Consider the following 23,235-nt stretch of genomic DNA (forward strand, 5'->3'; position numbering starts at 1 on the left):
GTGGAGGTTGACGAAATCATCTATTAAAGCCGTTACTAAATTGAACGGGAGATCTACATCTTTTCGGACAGCCAAGCTGCACTGAAGATTCTTACATCCTTCAGCACTATCTCTTCCCTGATTTGGGAATTTAAAAAGATCCTGGAACTGTCTAGCTCGCCACAATATGTAAAATTCGGCTGGAATGGGCGCCGGGTCATTTGGGGGGGAATGAAACAGCCGATCGACTGGCCAGGAATGGAGCTAATACTCCTTTCATTGGCCCGGAACCAGTCCTGGAGAGCACCAAGGGTGCGGTTCGAGTGGATCTGGAGAGAGAGCATGAAAAGAACTGGGTGAGTAAATGAATGTATGTAAGAATATGATTGGTAATTTACATCTTTAGAATTATAGAATTGTTCGCGTCAGTGTGTTTAATTTTTGCTCTTTAAACTATTAATTATTTTGAAGTGTTTTAAGTGACTAATTAATGTTAAATTGTTTTTGTTTTATTTACTGTTATTGGATCTTTTGTTTGACATTGAAGTGAGATGAAAATTTGACAATTTTGTAAATAGTTTAGCTTTAATTAATTTAATTTTTTCTTAGGTTAGGTAAGTTATTTTGAATTTAAAAAAAAAAATTTTTTTTTTTTTTGTTAAACACCTACTCTTGCAGAAGAGGGAAAGAAAGTGATTACAGTAGAGCTTAGACTATGGGTCTAAGTGATACTGATATGGCAGGGTTTTCTACCTCAGGAGACGAATCCACCGCTTCCTCTCTTAATAAAACTAAAAGATCGTCACAAATGGCGAATTTATCTCCTGGGAAAGTTAAATCAAAAAAGCAGGGTAAGAAGAGCTCTCTAGTAGCTTCAACGGCTCAAACTCGTCTGCGAAGCTCACACCCCTCTCAGGCTTCAACTTCGCAGCAACAATTAGTACCACCACAACAAGAACAACATCTTCAGTTACAGCATCAGCACCAACAGGTTCAGCAACAACAAAACCCCCTACAACATCAACAACAAGGCCAGCCCCAACCACAGGAAGTAGAATTTGTCTCCGATTTCGCTACCCATAATAAGTTCAGTGTTTTGCCTGAGGTTGGTGACTCATCTATGAGTGACCACAAGCCACCGCCCTTATATATCTATAAAATCAATAATTATATTGGTCTGAACAACGACCTCAGAAACCTAATAGGTTCTGAAAATTACTCTTGCAAATCGAGGCTTGAAAACATTTTGGTATCGACAAATACATCTGAAGCCTACAGGGCAGTTGTTCACTATCTGAACCAAAATAACATAGAATATCACACCTACCAATTAAAGAAAGACAAAGCATTCAGAGTAGTCCTGCGACATATTCACCATTCTGTTCCCCCACAGGAAATTCAACAAGAACTACAATACATAGGATTTAAGGTTAGGAACATCACCAACGTTCGTCACCCCTTAAATAAAAATCCATTACCTTTATTCTTTGTTGACTTGGAGCCAGACTCCAACAACAAAAATATATTTAATGTCACCAGGCTGCTCAACACCGTGGTTAAAGTAGAAGAACCGCACAAAACGAAGGAGATAGTACAATGCAAAAGGTGCCAGCAGTACGGGCACACGCGGGCTTACTGCCATGTGGCGCCCAGATGCGTTAAGTGTGCAGGACCTCACCTCTGGGATCAATGCAACAAGCCACCAGATACCGCTCCAACATGCGCTCTCTGCTTTGGGCCGCACTCCGCTAGCTTTCGTGGTTGTGAGGTACACAAAGAACTCCAACGAATCCAGCGAGAAAGGCAGATTGCTCGTGGCCAAAGGACTCCCTCAAGGGCACCTGCTCCGATCTCGAAAATACCAACACAAAGGGATTTTCCTACACTCCAGCAGACTACAGTGCAAGGGCCACCCCTACAACAACAGCTACCTCAGCAGCGCCGTTCTTACCAACCTACTACTCGAGGACTACCCTACTCGGAGGTCGTGAGGTCACATCCTTCACATCAACATTCACTTCATACTCATCAAAATTCACTTCCTTCTCAACTTCCAAACTCACAGCCTGACAACATAACAACAGTGCTAAACTCATTTTTCCAAAGGTTTGAATCACTTCTTACTCCTCTAGTTAGCTTACTAAACACTCTTATAACTCAACTTCTACCATGCCTCAAACCTTAAATATCCTTTCTCAACATTCATTAACTATTCTTCTCTGGAACGCCAATGGCTTGAACTCCCACAGAGACGAACTAGACACTCTACTACACGACAAACGTATTGACATAGCTTTACTCACAGAAACTCACTTCACTAGTAGATCTCACTTTTACATCACTGACTACAAAACGTACAGGACTGACCATCCGGACGACACAGCCCACGGAGGTGCGGCGATCCTAATTCGCAACAGCCTTTCACACTACAGCCTTCCTTCAACAGCAACTGACTACCTCCAATCCTCTGTAATTTCCTTAACTGCTCTTCCATACAAGTTCAGTATTGCAGCTGTATACTGCCCACCAAACAAATCAATATCCCGAGAGCAATTTGCTTCCTATTTTGGCACCATCGGTCCAAGGTTTCTCTCCGGGGGAGATTACAATGCAAAGCACCAGCAGTGGGGATGTCGCACTACGAATCCAAGAGGTCAGGTACTTCTTAATGTCCTATTATCCAAAAACTACAGCAGCATCTCACCTAATCAACCTACATATTGGCCGACATCTTTATCTAAACTTCCTGATATTCTCGATTTCTTCGTAATTTCTCACATATCTCATCACTTTGACATCTCTACACTTTCTGAACTCTCCTCAGACCACAGTCCTGTTCTTCTTACACTTAACATAAGGCCATTTCCTACCATACCTAAGCCTTCTCTTATATGTGGACAAGTAGATTGGGAGCAATTCCAATCAAAACTGGAAGACAAGTTGAACTTACGGATTTCTCTTAAAACGACTGAAGAGTTGGACAATGCAGTAGAACATTTAACCACTTCTATACAGACTTCTATCTGGGAATCCTCGACTCATTCTGTAGCACAACGAACTCACATGACTAACATACCATTATACATTCGGACACTCATCACGGATAAAAGGCGTGCGAGAGCGAAATGGCAACGCACCCGCTATCCATCTGACAAACGAGAATTCAACAGACTGACTCACCTACTTAGAAACCAACTTAGACAACTAAGAGAAGAACGCTTTGAAGAATACACTTCATCTCTATCGACTGAAGACAAGTCTCTATGGACAGCCACAAAAAGGATCCTTTCATACAAGTCAGTAGCATCTCCACTTCGTCGTGATGACGGCTCGTGGGCCTCCTCTGACGAAGATAAAGCTTCCCTATTTGCATCTTATCTAACTTCTGTCTTTACTCCTCACTCTGAATTAGTCAATCCTCAGTTCCAAGAATCGCTCTTAAAAGATCTTGATACTCCTCTTCCTCTCTCGCTTCCTCCAAAGCCATTCACCCCTTCAGAGGTTAAACATATTATTAGATACCTTCCTTTAAAAAAAGCACCCGGTTTTGATCTCGTTACTCCAACCATCCTTCGAAAACTTCCTAAAAAAGCTCTAGTTTTACTCACCTCAATCTACAACGCCACTCTCCGCACCACCTACTTTCCGCTACTATGGAAATTTTCCATTATACTTCCGATACCTAAGCCAAATAAACCTTCACAACTCCCGACGTCACATCGTCCCATTAGCTTACTGTCAGGGCTAGGAAAAATTCTTGAAAAACTCCTGCTAAAACGTATTCTTCCAATAATTGAATCTAATGACATTCTCCCGGATCACCAATTTGGATTCAGGCGACAGCACTCCACCATACAGCAGTGCCATCGAGTTGTAGATGTAATCTCCACCTCCCTTGAGAAGAAGGAGTGTTGTTCTGGGGTGTTCCTTGATGTGAAGCAGGCTTTCGATCGGGTGTGGCACACTGGACTTCTCTGGAAGCTCAAGACCATCCTTCCAGCCACCTATTTCCTCATTTTGAAATCTTACTTGACTGACAGACATTTTAGAGTGAAGGTAGGAACTATTCTTTCTCCATTCAGCCATGCTGACGCTGGAGTTCCGCAAGGCAGCATACTAGGCCCCATTCTGTACACAATCTACTCCTCAGACATACCTACTCATCCTCAAACTACTCTTCTCACCTATGCTGACGATACTGCCATCTTATCTACTGACAAAGACCCAATAATAGCTCATAGAAACCTTCAGACTCACCTCACCTCCTTAGAAAATTGGTTCAAAAAATGGGCTGTCAAACTGAACGAAACTAAATCTCAAAATATCACCTTCACTCTTCGACGCATCACTCTTCCTCCTGTCTTTTACAATCTTATTCCTTTACCAGTAGTAAATGTAGTCCGCTACCTTGGGCTTTACCTTGACAGAAGACTCACATGGAACCCTCATACTCGACTTAAGAGAACAGAACTTAACAGACGCTTCCGACAACTGAAAAGACTACTCGACAACAGATCAAAACTCACTCTGGACAACAAAAGACTAATATATGTAAGTATACTAAAGCCAGTCTGGGCTTACGGCATCGAACTGTGGGGTTCAACCAAACGCTCAAATCTGCAAAGGATCCAGTCCTTGCAATCTAAAATTCTTCGCTCTATAGTAAACGCTCCTTTCTACGTCACCAATCAAACCATTCACACAGACTTGAACATTCCTTTCGTCACACAAGTTGCAAAAACACGATACAGAAAATTCCATCTTAACATTCAAACACATCACAATCCACTGGTACAACATCTATCTTCAAGAACATTTCCAGACAACACTTCCAGACGTCTTAAAAGACAGTGGCCTCGCGATCTCCTCTCTGATGAAGAGAGTCAGTAGAAAGTAAATTGTTTTTTGGAGTGTTACCGCTGGGTAACTTCTCCACTCTTTTATTCTGTTATTTATAGTTATCATTGTTGCTTATAACGCAAAATGCGTTGATTGTAACTAAATAAATGATTAAAAAAAAAAAAAAAAAAGAATTATAGAAGAAAAAAAATTCCGTCAGATTCTATTGCTGAGAATGAAGATGCAAACAGTTTGCAATAATTTCTCATAAAATAATGAACAGCAATTTTTGTATTTGAATAGAGGTAATTGAAACAGCTGTGAGTAATACCTACAGACATGTTCTTACTCATAAAAAGTAAAGTAAAGTAATCGCCTATTTTTTCAGGCGGGGTCTAACGTCCAACTACCAATTAGGTGTCGTGGACGGAGGCGACTAGCAAACGTACTTTACTTTAAATTTCTTTTATTAACCATTAAATAGAATCGAAGACCTAGACCAGGGGAATCGAACCCACTAAACCAACAATACATCTTAGCATTGCGGGTCTAGTCTCTTAACCGCCTAACATACTTTATTATAAATTTCTCATATTAACCATTAAATAAAATCCAAGGCCTTAGACACAGGGAATCGATCCCACTAAACCAAAAATACATCTTAGCATTGCGGGTCTAGTCTCTTAACCGCTTAACATACTTCACTATAAATTTCTTTTATTAACCATTAAATAGAATCGAAGACCTAGACCAGGGGAATCGAACCCACTAAACCAACAATACATCTTAGCATTGCGGGTCTAGTCTCTTAACCGCCTAACATACTTTATTATAAATTTCTCATATTAACCATTAAATAAAATCCAAGGCCTTAGACACAGGGAATCGATCCCACTAAACCAAAAATACATCTTAGCATTGCGGGTCTAGTCTCTTAACCGCTTAACATACTTCACTATAAATTTCTTTTATTAACCATTAAATAGAATCGAAGACCTAGACTAGGGAATCGAACCCACTTAACCAACAATACATCTTAGCATTGCGGGTCTAGTCTCTTAACCGCCTAACATACTTCACTATAAATTTCTTTTATTAACCATTAAATAGAATCGAAGACCTAGACCAGGGGAATCGAACCCACTAAACCAACAATACATCTTAGCATTGCGGGTCTAGTCTCTTAACCGCCTAACATACTTTACTATAAATTTCTCATATTAACCATTAAATAAAATCCAAGGCCTAGACCAGGGGAATCGAACCCACTAAACCAACAATACATCTTAGCATTGCGGGTCTAGTCTCTTAACCTCCAAACATACTTTACCATAAATTTCTCATATTAACCATTAAATAAAATACAAGGCCTAGACACCGGGAATCGAACCCACTAAACCAAAAATACATCTTAGCATTGCGGGTCTAGTCTCTTAACCGCCTAACATACTTCACTATAAATTTCTTTTATTAACCATTAAATAGAATCGAAGACCTAGACTAGGGAATCGAACCCACTTAACCAACAATACATCTTAGCTTTACAGGTCTCGCCTTATACTGATAATATAATTTTATTTTTATTTAAAAAATTTTAGGAGAAATAAAAATACGCTAGTAGAAAGTTGCAGAAGACTATCTTTCTTAGGGCTTTGCTAAGTTTACTGTGAGGGCTGCCAGATGGGCAGTTGTGGCGCAGTACGGAAATGGTAGGAGGGAATTTTGGTGTTTGTGGTTACCATGGCAATGTGATTGCGTGCAACACGAATCATCCTGTGTTCAGCTCATCATCATCATCATCATCACCACCACCAACTTCTCCACCCAACTCCTCATCCAAACATCAAGGAACTACCAAGAACTCTGCAAGTTTTTCCCCCCCTATCCTAACTAAAACGCAGGCGTTGTATTCACATGTCCCCAGTATATTTTCTAGGCCATGAATTAGAAAAAAGAAAAAAAAGTTTCACCAACTTAGGACAGGATTACAGACTGCAGACCAACTGTTTGAGAATTGTGGGTTTGGGGATAGACACGGATAGGACATGGACATGATAGCCCTGCTCGTTGAATACAAGACACCGCATTGCGGCCTAGATACTATGCTGTTCGTCTAGGCCACAATGTTTACTAACTCGGTGCAGGTTATTCAAATAGAAAAGCTAAAGTAAATCTCACTAGTGAATCAATATGGATTGCATTTCCAACTGCCATATATTCTTATCAAGTTTATGTGACCACTCTCAGATCAACTCTGTAGTTCTTAAACTTCTAACCCGTAGATTTTTTTTTTATTTTATTTTCGTACTCCGAATGTATTTAATATACAATTTTTAAAACTGAACATTAAAACTAAAACGAGCAGTAGTTCATAACTTGGAGAGAAGTGCAAGAAGCTTCATCAATGGTTGCAAGACGTTTCGGTAAGTTTCATTGGAAACAGAAATATATTTAAATTCGGTAATTTAAATTAAAATTAAATTCTTATTTTCGCTTCTCATTATTTAAAAAAAAAAAAAAAACAAAGAAAACAGTACTTCTTATTTTACAAAATCTCTTAGCAATATTTACATGTATTACTTTGTGGTCTCTGCATTAAAAATTAGAGAATATATTATTAATATTGAAAATTAAAGAGCATTTTGTTATTTTTCTTTAAATTTTAGTTCTTTTAGTTGTCTTTTATTTTATTATGTCTTTTATTTTATTATGTCTTTTATTTTATTATGTCATTTGTTTTTTATCTTTTATAAGAAATATTCAATTTCATTTTTAGTTTTCAGTTATTTTATGTTATGTAATAATTTTGTACCAATACTCCATTTGTATTAGTTTAGGGTAGAGCCCTGAGAACAAATAAATATTATACTTATCAATATTTACTAAGGGTCCTTTGTAATAAATGCAACACAAAGTCGGCAGCAAGCACTACAGTGTTGAAAAACACCCAACTTCGACTAATTTAATGCGAAAAGAAAAGCCGATTAAATAGATTTCGAAAGAAACGTAACCAAAAATGGGTGTATCACACACTATATAATAAAATTAGAGAACCTGGAACAACTGGCTCGGTTCAATAAAGTTCGGCTGGAATGGGTGCCAGGTCATGTGGGGTTCAAGGGGAATGAAATAGCTGATCAACTGGCCAGGAACGGAGCTAGTACTCCTTTCATTGGCCTGGAACCTGTCCTGGGGATCACCAAGGATGCGGTTCTTGCTCTCGGAGACTGGTTCTGGAGAGAGCATGAAAAGAACTGGGTGATGTGTCCTAGAGTCAAACACGGCAAGACCATGATGCCCTCCTTTTGGCTGTGAAACAAAAAACTAAAGAGACTCGACTCTTTGCTTGGGTTTGAAATCAGATTACTCTGTTTACAGGCCTATTCACGAGTTATGGTGGGTTCATCTTAGATTGTGACAAAGAGAGGTTGCTCCAAAAGGGGGGGGGAAGGAACACAGGAAATCCAAAATGCCCATTGTTCCCCGCCCACCCCTCATCTCATTAGAGGCACCGGGGCTTCAAAACCAACGAATCCGGCTAAAAATTACCGGATAGCATTACAATAAACTTATAAAGTACTGACAGGACATCAGGGAGCATGGCATCTCTATCGCCTCAGTGCACTGAATAAACCTAGAGAGTTCTGGTAAAGCTTACCAGATGTCACAATCTCCGAGAGGGAAACATTTAACCTCCCCGAAGGCAAGGAATCTAGTTCAGGAAGCTCCTGTACAAGGTGGGGGCTTATTAGCTCGCAACTGTTGTGCAGATTGTGCCAGTAAGAGGAGGAAACGGTCTCTCACCTGCGGTTGCAATCGAGTGATTTGCTATGAAACCTTTGGAACGTTGAGACCTAAGGAGATAGTAGCGCAAAAAGAACTAGTAGGGAAAGTCCTCAACCTCCTTAGTAGGGGAAGTTTCATCTACTAGATCCAAAGGGGAAGGCACAATAAGCCTCTTTTGGCTGGGTTGCCGTGGGGCATAGGACCCGCCCCTCTAAGTTAAAGCTAGAGATCATAAATTTTTTCTCTTTATCTCAGAAATTTAAAACGGAAGAAGTTTCACTATAAATAATTCAAAATTATATTCATATAATATAGGTATATGAGTAGAATTCTTAAATTGATAATTTTTTTGAATCAAATATTGACGACTTGCTTCCCAGCAAAACTAAGCAAAATATAGACCTTTTGTAATTTGTACTACAAAAACAAATTTCTAATATACAATTGGTTTCGATTCAGTAAAACCTTTAAAAACAGATATTATCGGTTTTAAAACTCTTGAAGGAAAAACTGCACAAATAGAAAAATTAAAGAAAATAAATTACTAGAGAAGAAAATTATTAAAAGTAACTTTCAAGTACTAACGAGATGCACTTTCTATTTATGTAAATTTAGCTCGGAATTAATTTAAATTTTTCATTAAATACTTAGTTTGCAAGTTTTAAAATAAATAAAGCAGCTACTTCTTTACTTTGGTTTCAAGTGTAAACTTGCCCTAGATTTTCTTTAAAGGGCTTGAAGATAATTAGGATGCTGTTTGGCGAGGAATCTGGCTTAGTATATTATGCTAAAATGAGCAAGTACTTCGAGCATAAATTTGTCTAAGTTTTGAGATTTCGCTAAAAAAAAGAAAATTAAAATGCTTTCGAATTCACTAAATTGGAAATAAAATCTGGCATGAACCCTAACATTGGCTTCATCTTAAGATAAACTTTACGCTTCGTTGATTGTCTGATAAGAGAAAGCGGGTGAGTGATTGCCCTTGACATTCTCACAATCATCCCAATCATTTCTCTCAAGGCTAAGATTTGTATTGATTGACTTATTTATGGGATACTACTATTATTGGATTGCAACTTTTTTTATAACCTTTGACCTTTTTTTTTAGTAACCGATCATGTCTGAACAGGAAAAAAACTTCGAATTTGCAACAGTTTTTCTTCCCCTCTTTGATTACCATTATTGCCATCTTGTTCTGAAGAGTTGTTATCACGAAAACGTTGCAGGGAAGTTATGTTTCCAGTCTAGGGATATCTGCTACGTAGGATTGGGGCAATGTAGGGGTGGGGTGGGCCTCTTAAATTAATTCTTAAATCAAATTTTAGTTTTTAAACTCTTAAGTTGAGCGGGTTTTCTCCCCAAGGACTTCTAGTTTTGGCTAATATTTTTGGATGAATCGAAGTCAAAATTATTTTACGTCCTAATTTAACTCACAACAGATTCAGGAAGTCAAACTAAGTGGGAATTCTTGAATTTAAAACAATCAAAAAACAAGTTTTTTTAAATTAAAAAAATAATAAATTTCCACGGACCACCTAATAACAACGGGAAAAATCCTCTTAAAAATAGGAAAGAGATTATAATCCTGACACATGCAATAACATCCCCCTTTTTTTTCATTTCCCCCCCACACCAACCAATTTAAATTAAATTTCCTTCCTCCATATTTGGGATTGGCCAGCGCTGCATATCCACAAATTGCAAACTAAAACAATTTGTTCATGAGAAATTATTATTTTCCTCTTGCTAACGGAAATACTGGAATCAATTTAATAAAAATAATACATCCTTTATATCTCAAAAATTATTTAACATCCTTGAAGCAAAAAATATTTAGTTCCTGTGAATTATTATTTGTAGATTAAGTTTTCAAAGTAAGAATAAAGAATCACGTAGTTTTTGTGATAATGGTGTTACGATATTCTCTAAGAATAAATGGATTATGAATGAATTGGAAATTATAAAAACCAAATCATGGGAATCCATTAAGCAAACAATACATTCTAGTAATTACAGATTACAGTAATGGTAATAAAGGGAGATTCCATAAAACTATGGCAGATCAGTTACCTAGACAACCATAGTTTAAGGGGAACTGTCACTAATAAATGGGTAGTTTACGACAATAAGCAGGCTGAGAGCGAACCACGCGGTGTGCGGATCGTATCTTCATAGGATCAACAAAAGGTCCTCTCTCCTCTTTGCGTAGATTGCAATGAGGAGGAGGATTTCAAGACAATATAATAATGATATGTCCACGTTATGTACGTATAGTAGAAAGGAAACGAATGTTTGACGACTTATACAGGTGATTTAGATGCACCATTTCGCTACGCAGACATAATATTCTCCACCAACATCTATGTGCTTAAATCTGTAGCGTAGCTAGCAATGAAATATGAATTTATTTAAAAGTTATAGCCGATTAGAAGGAATGCAAGAAAATGATTAGAGAAGGATTACGTGATTTTAATTTCGGTTAAGCTATAAGGATGGCAGGAATATAGAGTACTGATCCATCCATTAGCTGTAAGTTTGTATGTAAATAGTTGTATATAGTAGAGGGATGAATGTGTGAAGCGAATGTATTTATAAGTAAGAATGGAGAGTAAGTGATATTCTAGTGATAAGCACCTGATGCTGGCTGTATGGCGGAAGCCAATGCCAAAAAAAAGGGGGGGAAAAAAAATAAAAATACGATCCCATTCATTATAAATTTTTAAATTTTATGCTGGCCTATTTTTAAGTAATACTTAAACAACCCAAAACGTTATAAAGTCACAGCAAAAAGAAAAATCAATTTAATGTAGATTATCAATTAATGTAAAAAATAGTAACACAAAGTGACACTTTAAAATTAAAGAAAAGCGGCCATTTTCTGAAAAAAAAAAATATCAGAAAAACGAAAAACCATGTTCAGTAAAGAGGTGCTTTTCTGAATACATCGAAAACGGAAGTTGGTTTTCCCCATTTAACGCAACTTGGAAGAGCATTTGATCGTAAATGTAGCATTCAAGAGAGGAGAGAATGTACTCTCTCTCTTGAAGGGAAACGGTGTTAAGGGTTTTTTTTTTTTTTTAAAGAAAATACTCATCCCAATCTACCTGTTTTCCCTCTCTTCTTGGGGAAAACCCAGTAAACGTGGTTAATCAGGTGTTGTGGCGAGTTAGTTCTCCCTCCACCACCACCAACACCGCTTGAAGGGTTTCTACCGCCAAGAAAATGATTATCCCAATCTCCGACCGGCTCCTCCGTGCGCTCTTTCTGAAGAAAACCCAGAAAACTTGAGAAATCAACAGGTGTTTGGAGAATTATATTCTCACTGAGGGAATTATAATATATAAAGGGGGTCTGGAGTTAAGGAAAAGCCTGGGTCTGCTAACAGGCTTGGAGAGGTGTATTATCCTCTTTAGAACAACTCCTAGGCCTTTAATTTGGAATCGATTTTGGAATATCTAGGAAGGATTTTATATGAAGGGCAGCATGAGATATCAAGGAGATTGTACAGATTCCATATTCTTCCTAGCACTTCACTAGGATTACTTGGTTCCTTTTATATAACAAAACTTTATATGGATTACTTAACTTTTATTTCATCCTATCTAATTTTATCAAAATCGGGCCAAGATTAACAGAGTTTATTAGCAATAATAATTTTGGGGGGGGCCTTACATATATGGGGCTAACTCATCTCCCATTCGATGTACAGCATCGAGACCCCCAAAAGCACATCTACATAAAATTCCAAATCAAATGACATCTCATTCATGAAAATCGGTTCACGCGTTTAGGCGCTAAGTTGTTTACAAAAAAGGTAACAAAAACAAGACCAATTTTTGAATATGCCGTTTTTGCTCACTTTCAGCAACATTTTTTCTCGAAATCTATTAGATCTGGGTTGTTGGAAAAAAAATTATTGCAGTTATAAAGGAGGATTTGCCCTATATTATAAAGAAAATTTGGGAATTTTCTCTTTTATAGAAAAAGAGAAAAAAATTGTCAAAGTTGGGTGTTTTTCAACGTTGCTCTTTTTCATGCACTTTTTGATAATTAAATCCTTATGCAACTGTCCTATCAGGCAGTTTTAATTTTAAAGATTTTTCAAGTATTATTTATTTATTTATTATTTTAATTCTTGCAGATAAATGGGAATACGCTTCGCCCTAGTATCATTTCAAAATAATGATCTGTTTTTAAGAACTGCATAGTTTTAGTAAAAAGTAAATATGTTCCATGAATTCCAAGTTAAAAAGGAAGTGTAAGTAAGAACTTCCAGTGTTCTAGTAAGAGGAAGTGGAGACAGTGTTCACTCAGGTGTTCTTTAGATCTAACCAGCAACAAGGGAAGAATAATAATAAATATTTACTATGATAAATATATACAATACATAAAATAAATATAGAAGTATAAATGTATAATACATTTCAACCTTCTTAACTGAGTGAAGAAAGAGAAAAGTTAGGTGAGGAGGATTGGAATGCAGAGAAAAAAGGAGGGGAAAAACCTGCAGCTAGTGTAGAGAGTTAGAGTAGGATATGTTTAAGTCTTCTGTGTCTGTATGTTGTAGAAGGATCTGTAGGAGGCTATGTCGCGGCAGAATGGATTAGGGTGGACTGTCTAGGATGGAAAGGAGTTTGAGCAGACGATTTTGGATCGTAGGAGTGTACGGGGGTTAATGGATGCAGTCAATTCTAGTGCGTCTTGGAGAGTCTGTTGCGAGTCTCCAGAAATTTGTTCTGTGTTGTCCTGGAGTTTCTTGATTTTGCTACTACAAGTCAGGCTCCGCAACAAGGGGAAAAATCAATCAGTCTAATTAGATCTTCTACATGCATGAATATGCTGTCTCACAAATGAGGTCCCAAAATAGAACTAATTGATGTCCAGAACATCCGAAACACCCTCTATGGGACATTTATAGAATCCTAAGGAATCATGTTTAACTTTTCCTGCTTCCTTCTAATGTAACTAATTTTTATTTTTTGCCTTGACATTGACGGGTATTACGGCTGCTAGAGTGGAGAAAAATCTAAAGACTGCTGCTGATATCACTGACAGATAAGTAATAGAATAAAGGAATTTTAGGAAACTAAACCTTTTCCTTTTTAAAAGATAGAACAGTATGAAAATAAAAATATATATAAGAGGAAACCCTCACAATCCTTCTCTCATTATTTCAGCAAGTTATAATGGTGGCGGGTGTTGGTCTAGTGACTAGGGATGGCGAACCTTTTTTTGAGACGTGGGTCAAATTTTGTTCATTTTTTTTTTAGTACTAGCTCTTGGGTCACTAATGCCCATTTGCACAAGAGTTAAGTTTAAAAATTTTAAACTGAATATTTTCAAAACTAAACATCTTTAAAATTCAGTTGGCTTAACTGGGTAAAACGGGACGAAACAAGTGGCTATGGAAGTCTCTTTTTACAAACATAACTGAACAAAACCTTACAAAAGTGTGTTTTATCTGAAGACAAAAATCTAAATATGGTTATTTACTTTGGGTGGTCGATTTTTTTAGCAAACAAAATATGAGTAAAATTATACATTTTATTTGATATTTTGTAAACACTTTTGCTTTATTTCAAATACTACAAAAAGCAATTGTCGTCATTTGCGTTTTAGAACTGTAATGATCAAACTATGAAGGTTATAGATAGCATTTAAATTGCTTTTGTGTCCAATGTGTGATATGAAAAAAAATACAGATAGAATATAAATTATCCACACAATTAGAAAATCTATATCAACTCGCGTAAACAAACAAATGGTTGCCTAGCAATTGTGGGTCAGTGTCTGACCCGCGGGTCATAGGTTGCACTGGCTCTAGTGGCTTTGTAAGTGGGAGATGACCGGTTCGAATCCCGTGTACGACTACTTTTTATTTGTTAAAAAAAAAATTGTTTAATAGTAAAGTATGAGCTTCCGTCTCTCGTTAGTTGCAGAAAAGAAATTGTATTAACTAAAATGATGCCCCACAGTAATCTTAATGGAAATAACTTCATAAACAATACTGTAGAGAAACAAAGTAATAATAATGATGTGGATAAACCAAGAAAAAAATAAATAAAAAAGAATATATGATAATTAAGAGCGAGAAAGAGGAAAAAAGACTACTAGTCTACTGTAAAGACTTTCCTTGGTGGTAGATTTAACTTAACCAGTAAGTAATGTTTTAGTGACTTCAGTGTTACTAAGAAAGCCTGAAGTAAAGTTACCAGTGTAGTAAGTAGTGAGAATTCAACCGTTTGAATGAGAAAATTCTTCTATACTTGGGATAAAGTTGACTTTAAGAAAGTTTATTTTCTAGTATTCTATTACTGCCCGAGTTTCAACTACACTTATTTGACCGGGAAAAACTGCTAAAGCGTTTTCCTTTTTTTGATAATCTCATTACCCTCTCACAGCTGTATGAAAAGCAGCTAACTTCTATCATTTGTTGATTTTCTTTAGCTAACAGTTGTTTTCGAAAGTTATTTACATTTACATTTCTAGAATGTTGTAAATTTTATCACAATTTTTATTTTCTACTTTCTCTTAGCTCCCAGCTAGGAACTCCATTTGTGTGACAACTTTCTGTCACAGATTGATGGCCTCCAAGACTTAGTCAGGATTGGGAGCAGGAGTATGGATGGCGCAGTGAACGGTAATAATGTCTTAATTAAAAATCAGAAAAATATCCACCAAAATATTATCTCGTACAACTTGTTTCTTCTACTTCATCTGCCTATCCACACCATTGGATGTTGGCGATCACATTTCCAAATGTTTCATGGTCTACTGCTTGTATGTACCAGGCCTCCGATAGTTCTTAAACCTGTCCATGTGATTTTCCATGGGAGAAATAGTTCAGGTGGTTTCCCCGTTGCCTTCTTGAAGAGTTAAGCAGTTTTCTTTCTAGTTCTAGACCGCCCTTAACATAAAAAACAGACATCGTTCGAAGTCGCTTCTTCGAAGTACAGTGAAGTTTTCTGTTTGTGCTAGATTTTGGTCCGCTCAGGGTATTCCATCCAGAGAGGAGGCATTCCCTTGTCCGTCATCCAAGGAGGTGCCCGATGAAGGCTTTAGCAACCCCACACGGGGTATACTTGAACCAACGTGATTCCGTTTATAGCTATTTTACTTTTATAAGACATGCTGTTTAATTTATCAATACCAGTGCCTAACCCTCGTATAAGTTTTGAAACACGGTTTGAGCTAAAGTTGCAACAGCTTTTAATAGTGTCAAGGGATCGGACGCATTCCCTGGAATTTTTTAATCTGTACGGTGTAGCACGAATTGACAGAACATTGTTTTGTCACAACTTTACAATTTTATTCAAGCTGCATCTATTGTTGTAAAGCATTCCTAGGCAATTTTCACTTCCAATTGTCCACAGGAGTAAGTTTTGAAACTGAGTCGTTCATCTTAAATATATTTTTTCGAGATCCTCTTAGTGCTTCGTATGTTCTGTGTGTATGAGAGAGAGAGAGAGAAATAGAAAGAGAGCAGATCAAACAAAGATGTACCATTACATATTTGAAAGTTTTTAGAAAACCCAGCGGATAAGCTTTGATAAGCTTTCTTTCGAAAGTACCTCTTCAAAATAATTTACTAAAAATAATAATAGAATGCATCTATAATAAATGTGCGCAGAATCTGTCTAAAACATTTTTACAAAAAAAATTGTCGACAACAGATTTCTAGTTTTGGTAGTGACTCTAAAAAGAAGGATACAAATATGAGAGAAACGATTCTAATACTCAATTGTGATTGATTCTATCAATCTTTGATGGATATATTTTAAATTAACAGTTCCCAAGATGCTCAACTTTCAGAGAATAATATAGAGTAAAGTCTGAAGTAAACAAATCAATAGTGAAGGATGAAAACCTTTAAAATAATAATAGAATAGAATAGTTATAACAACAAAGCAGAATAGGATGGATCCTTCAAGAAAGAAGAATTTAAATTTTGGTGGAGATTAGCAGAAGAGAAAATTTATAATTGTTGAGCCAAGAAGGAGGATGTTAGGAACGTACTGAAGACAAAAGAAATCAAACTGTAAGTTGGTAGACCAATGTGGAGAGGATGGGCTTGGAAAGATTACTTAGGAACAGTGAAGAAGAGAGATACCATATACCAAGAGGGACATTGTGTAATAAGAAAAAGAGGATATGGGTTCGGGAGAATAGAAAAAGGAATCTATAAAGCCTGCCTGGAAAAATAGGCGTCTAGTTACATTAACGAAGTAATATTATTGCACTTGAACTACATTGCTATAGTTCTAACTTTGTGGCAAATCTTTTAAGAAATGCGCATTTCTTAGAATAGATTGTGTGAGATTTTTGGAAATTTATCCGCAAAGGTTTGTAGGGATTTCCCGATAAAAAGGAAAACCTCCCCCTCTACCTTGGCAATAGCTTAGCATGAGCTCTATTCGTCCTAAAAGGGGCATTGAATCCTTGATTGAATGAATTGAATTGAAGTACATATGTATTTAAGCACTAATCGTGTGCAGAACTAGACTTTTTCCCTTGCGTCTGAACAATCAATCATCATCTTGAGACCAGATGCTTTAAGTCCACGGTAATCAGTGGACCACTAAAGTGTTTCCACAAAGAGGTAGGGTACATAACAGAACTAAATTTTTGCAATTTATGTAGGTACTGTTTTAAAATAGAATTAATTTATGTTTAGCTGTATGTAAATTAAAAGGATTAGATTAATACTTTTATTCTAGTTGAAAACTCCTTGATTCCAATTAATTAAATATTAAAATAATTCTCCTTTAATTAATTAACCTCCAGGTAATTGCCAGGAAGTTATGAAATTCCTTTGAGTATAACTCTGGAACTCCTGGCAACAACTCCAGTTCAGCCATCTAACGCCCAGTTCAGTTATTATCTAATAAAATTTGCCCCCAACACAATAAATTAAATGAAAAACTTTTCCCTCATTTTCCTCCCTTGTTTTAATAGTTACTAAATCCGTCGTTCCTTGATGATGTACTTTTTTCTTCTTATCAAGACAATCATCCAACAACCTTCGTTCTATATTCTTCTTCTCTCTTCTCCCCTTTCACTCTTTACATAATCATCATCTGCATAGTCATGTTATCTCTCTTTCCACTTTTGGGTTTTTTTCATTGTTTCTCTAATTGGGCTCACTCTGTTTCAAGTGTAATGAACTTGTTAGGGTGAGGGGGCATAAAGTTCATTGAGATAAATCTTAATTCTAAATGTTGTATCTAAAAACTTTTGAATTCACAGTTTCAAATTGGACTCATTTTAGAGCCTTCTAAACTAAGGGCCATTTTATTATGTCATTTTTAGGGATCCTATCTCTTATGTTCCTCTTTTTAAAGGTATTAAATGTATTAGCTAAAAATCTGAATATCTAGAAAATTCCCGAACTAAAAGTACTAATATCTAGTGAGGATTTTTTTTTTTTGGTTACGTAAGTTTGTCGAAGTGTGTTAAGTCTACGGCCATTAACCTATGGGTGCAGAGGAGGTCTCAGGAAGGTCTCAGGAGTGGTGGTGAGCCACCACTGGGCAGAGACAGGCGAAGGAGTTCATTAAAGGCTACTCACCGAGGCTGACTGCAAAATTAATCCGTCAAAGCCGTGGGGCTATAAGGATAAGTGTAGGACTATTAACTGGCCACTGCAGGCTCGGAAAACACATGCATCGCATGGGCCTGGCAGATGATAGCCTCTGTAGGTTCTGTCAAGAGGAGGAGGAAACGGCACTGCACATGTTGTGTCTGTCAGTGTGAGGGGCTTGTATGGGATGGGGCTAAGGATGTTACTTCTCGGGGAGGAAAAACCAAGGCCGGTGAGCTTTACTCAGGAGTCGCTCTCCGGAATTAAGAATCTTATCAAACGGACAGGTCTAGAGGGCGAGCTTTAAAGTTGAGGAGCCACAATAGATCCAAAGAGGTCGCAGTGGCGAAGGCCTTGAGGCCGCCCTAATCTAACCTAATCTACATCTTGTCAGATTGCACTGCTTTCGTTAGCTTACGTTTGTGAAGTCTATGGCACATAAAGACCACCTGTACCTTACTTAAGTTTACTTGAGTAATTCGAGCAACTAGTTCCATCTGTATTTTTGAATCTATTTGAGAATACATTGTTAGCTTCTAGAAATCTGTCGTATAGTTTTCTAAGAAAGACGGGTTTTATTCAGATAGGTTTTAGACCATTCATCATCATCTAATACACCTGAAAACTCTTTTTACCCTGCCATAATTGTGACTTGCTTCCTCTGAGTTCATTACCAGTCACCGCTCGAGAAGCGGGTATTCAAAGAAATACAAATCTAGAAGTCGGCATAATACATTTTTAGAGGAGCTACACAAATAGTGAAGGGACCAAAACGATCAGTAAGTCTAGTTCGTTGTGTTTTTATAGTTCCCAAAAATTCATAGAATTTTGGCCACTTTCTATGTTATGTATAAGGGGAGAGGGTGATTTCATTTAAATAATTTAAATTTAACGACTAAAACTTGTATTTTTTAAAATTTACCGCCTAAACTTTGTCACTTGTGATAGTCATCATTTCAGAAAACTGTAAATAATATTTAGTAATAATATAATCTGGTTGTTTCTGACTACAGAACTGTTAGTATTATTAAAAACAAAGCCAATTCTCTACCAAATGTTTCACTCCTAAGTATGAGTAAGTCCTAATTCGATTTCAATTCAAACTCATTTCTTTTAACCTAACCAAGTCGGTAGAGAGGAAAAAGTATATTTTTGTTAATTTCTCAGCCAACATCGGCGCTGTTATCAGTGAAGCTATTCAATTAGGGCACGACAAGTGAGGTTAGGTTTCAAACTAGGTTGCACGTGTATTTATGGTTCACATCTATGCTGTAAGTAGAAACATATTACTCTCTGAAATAAAAACTAATTAGTATTCATCTAGTAATTTCGTAAAAAAATAAAGTGCATGAATAAAAATAATGATTATTGTTGTTACGTCAGTTTCTCATTTGTAACTTATGAAGCAAGGTTACTAATTGTTATTCGTTTTTTTGACATATTTATAAACGATTTTGATCTATTTCAAAACTTTCAACAGTTTATGAAATTTGTTCAACAGTTAATATATTAATTGTTAACCTAAATTACATTTTAGCAAATTTTATTTTATATGTATAATCTATTCCTACCTGTATGTTTTCTGGAGCAAAGACTGTGAAGATTTTGAATTCCCTCGGGCACTGGACACTAATCACTCGCGTACCTGTAATTGACAACAAAACTGAATGAATATAGGTAGGTGAAACAGGAAATTAAAAAAAAGTGAGTAAAAATAAGATTGAAAGAATCTAGGTATGTAATAGAAATATTTACTTATTTATTTAATTTACTTCCACTTTTTTTTTTTTTATAAAAATTGTGTGTAAATAGCACTTTTTACTACTTTTAGGCAGTGCACACTAATAATGGCCAATGGTTTAATGGATTTTTAAACCCAGTAGTCCCTGTTGTCTTTACCCAGAATCACTACTTGGAACAGATAGTTTTTTATTAATGTGAAAATCATTGACATCGTTTGCTGCATAGGGTTCTATTTTCCAAAGGAATTTTCTATTGAATAGTGAACGCAAGTAAAACCAGGTATGGCTTTTTTCTTATTGAAAAATGAATGCTAGAACTAATAATGATTATTCAAACCTTGTTTTCCCTAGTACTGGAAGTCCCAATTCTTATACTAATTTAGAATTTAGATTCCCGTACATCCTAAGTGAAATCTCAAAAGTACTTAAAATTCAATGAACATAATTTTTAGTCTTACAATTATAATGGTTGAAGAAGTGAAAAAGAAAACAAACTTATAATCACCAAAAGACTTAATTAACACACTTCGCCATATTTGAATTCTGTAAATCCCATTAATCCTGATCTTCTTTAGCAAACCAATTAATTTCAATAAATAAAGTTGTAGTTTCTTTTAAGTGATAATTTCTTGTTTAACTAACGCTTAAAACAAAGATTCTATGTTCTACCCGATGAATTATTAGAATTATTTCTTCAGTAATTTGTAATTAAAAATCACTTACGTGTTCAATCTGAGTTGGGCAGCAGGCATCACTGATTAGATTGATCATGCAGGCGAAGGAAGTAATTATATTACCCTAATTAATTATATTTTAATTAAACAAGAAAAATAGAATTAATTTTATTTTTATTTTTTAAATTCAATTTAAAAAAGATTTTTGAACTTTAAAAAATTAACATTCTCATGAAAAAGATGGTCTCTAAAAAAAGTTATAATTAATAATAAAATTAAAAAGTGTTTAATTAATTCTTAGTTATTATTAATGATTTTTAAAGATATATATTTTTTTATTTGAGTAATAAATATTTATTTTTTAAAATAACTTATATAGATTAACCAAAGGTAATCTCATTAGAAAGAGGCCATCTTGTTTCTCGGTTATGACGTGGAATGTGCCAATTTGTGAATTCTTATCTTTATAAGATTATTAAGTGTAATTTGTTCTTTGTGAATCGTTTTAATTGTGTATAATTTTTATCTTAATGTGTCGTATTAATTGTGTATTACTTTCCGCAAATAGATTTAACTAAGTTTCTGTGCAAATAAATAAATAATCGTTGGGAAAGCTGTGATGCATTCTAGGCCTTCATCGAATGTGGTATGTTGAATTTTAAATTAAATTTTATAAGTAATTCATATATTTTATTAAATTGCCTAGAATTAACAATCAATTTTCATTTTTGAGAAATATAAGATTTTGTTATGATAACCAAATTTGGTTGTAGAACATTATGCAATAATTAATCGTTGGGCTACAAGTGGATGTCGATTGAATTAGTTTCATCTTTTTTATTTGATTGATATTTCGCCAAAGCTATTGTGAAGGGCATTTCCAAGTTTGTGGTGTGATACTTAATCTTTATTCTATAAGATGTTCTATTTGTTGGAATAATTTTTAATATTCATTCATCATGTACAGTTAGGTGTGAACGGTTGAAATAATTACAAAGTTTTAAACGTTCTTTACAACTGTAATATGATTTTAATTCGATCTGTTTTTTCAATTTAGTTTTGATTTTCATAAATTAAACATGTTTATAATTTGTTCGCCATTCAATTAATGGAAAACAAAATTACTGGAACAAATTGCAGCTGCAAAATCAATTATTTAAGTTCTGGAAATTCTGTACTTTTAAAACATAGTACCTGTTCTAAATGTTTTTTTATTTGCATATTTTGATGTAATTACCTCAGCACAATAACAAATTTAATATTATTGCTAAGAATTCTTGTAAATAAAAACTACTTAATTTTTTGGGGTAAACCTTTTTTATTTTTCAACATAGTCTCCTTTTAGGCTTATACACTTCGTCCAACACTGCTCTAGTTTGTTGATCCCTTCCGAATAATAGGATTTGTCCAAGTCTGAAAAATAGCCATTCGTTTCTGCAATCACCTCCTCGTTTGAATAAAATCTTTTTCCCGCCAGCCATTTCTTCATATTGGGCAACAAATAGTAGTCCGAGGGAGCCAAGTCTGGAGAATAGGGGGGAGGTGAAACGAGTTGGAACCCTATTTCCATTAATTTTGCGACCACAACTACTGAGGTGTGAGCTGGTGCGTTGTCGTGATGGAAAAGGACTTTTTTTGTGGGCCAATCGTGGGCGTTTTTCTTGCAGCTCGGTTTTCAAACGGTCCAATAACGATGAATAATATGCGCCTGTAATAGTTTTACCCTTTTCCAGATAGTCGATGAGGATTATTCCTTGCGAATCCCAAAAGACAGTCGCCATAATCTTTCCGGCCGAAGGAACGGTCTTCGCCTTTTTTTTTGGCGCAGATTCCCCCCCTTGGTAACCCATTGTTTAGATTGTTCTTTGGTCTCAGGAGTGTAGTGATGTATCCATGTTTCATCCACAGTGACGAAACGACGCTTAAAGTCCTGCGGATTCTTCTGGAACAGCTGCAAACCGTCCTTACACGATTTCGTTTTTGGTCAAGCGTGAGCAATCGCGGCACCCATCTTGCGGATAGCTTTGTCATGTCCAAATGTTGATGCAAAATATTATGTACCCGTTCATTCGAGATGCCCACAGCACTAGCAATCTTACGCACCTTCACTCTTCTGTCATCCATCACCATATCATGGATTTTATCAATGATTTCTGGTGTAGTAACCTCAACAGGGCGTCCAGAACGTTCAGTGTTACTTGTGCCCATATGGCCACTCCGAAAATTTTGAAACCACTTATAAACTGTTCTAATCGAAGGTGCAGAGTCACCATAATGTTTATCAAGCTTCTCTTTAGTTTCCTGAGGCGTTTTGCCTTTCATAAAGTAGTGTTTAATCAACACACGAAATTCTTTTTCGTCCATTTTTTGAAAATCACTCGACTTCCTCGATTCAAACGAATGCCAAACACAAAGAAATAGACCGATCTGGCTGAAACTTGGTGTGTGTTCTTCCAAGAGATGCTACTAACTAAACATAACCTCGATACGCGCCAGTAGTGCTATTTCTCTGACTTTGCACGGACTTTTCAAACGACCCTCGTATACTATATTAATACATACATATTAATTACAATATCTGTATCATCCACAGCTGTGGCCACAACTCACTCAAAATTAGACCTGAAAATTCTTA

At 36.1% G+C, this 23,235-nt stretch overlaps 1 protein-coding gene across 6 annotated transcripts in view; it reads left to right on the plus strand.

Moving 5' to 3' along the window:
• Ccn (cellular communication network factor protein Ccn) overlaps positions 1–23,235 on the plus strand; it is a 506,353-nt gene that overhangs the window by 226,300 nt on the left and 256,818 nt on the right. For 2 of the 6 annotated variants that reach the window (XR_012455857.1, XM_074120001.1), the window contains exons 1-4: positions 19,347–19,455; positions 19,778–19,861; positions 20,016–20,206; positions 21,169–21,246. The exons of 1 other annotated variant lie outside the window; for it this stretch is intronic. Coding sequence is in view for 2 of the 5 variants with exons in the window: in XM_074120001.1 (XP_073976102.1) it covers positions 21,242–21,246 (5 nt within the window). In the remaining 3 variants the exon portion in view is untranslated. Of the gene's footprint in view, positions 1–19,344; positions 19,456–19,777; positions 19,862–20,015; positions 20,207–21,168; positions 21,247–23,235 lie in introns of those variants that run through there. 3 more of the 6 variants (XM_074120002.1, XM_074120004.1, XM_074120005.1) reach the window with 3 other exon arrangements.

The sequence above is a fragment of the Rhodnius prolixus genome, unplaced genomic scaffold, assembly GCF_049639745.1.
Source record: "Rhodnius prolixus isolate KJV_2025 unplaced genomic scaffold, Rpr scaffold_2, whole genome shotgun sequence".
NCBI lineage: Eukaryota > Metazoa > Arthropoda > Insecta > Hemiptera > Reduviidae > Rhodnius > Rhodnius prolixus.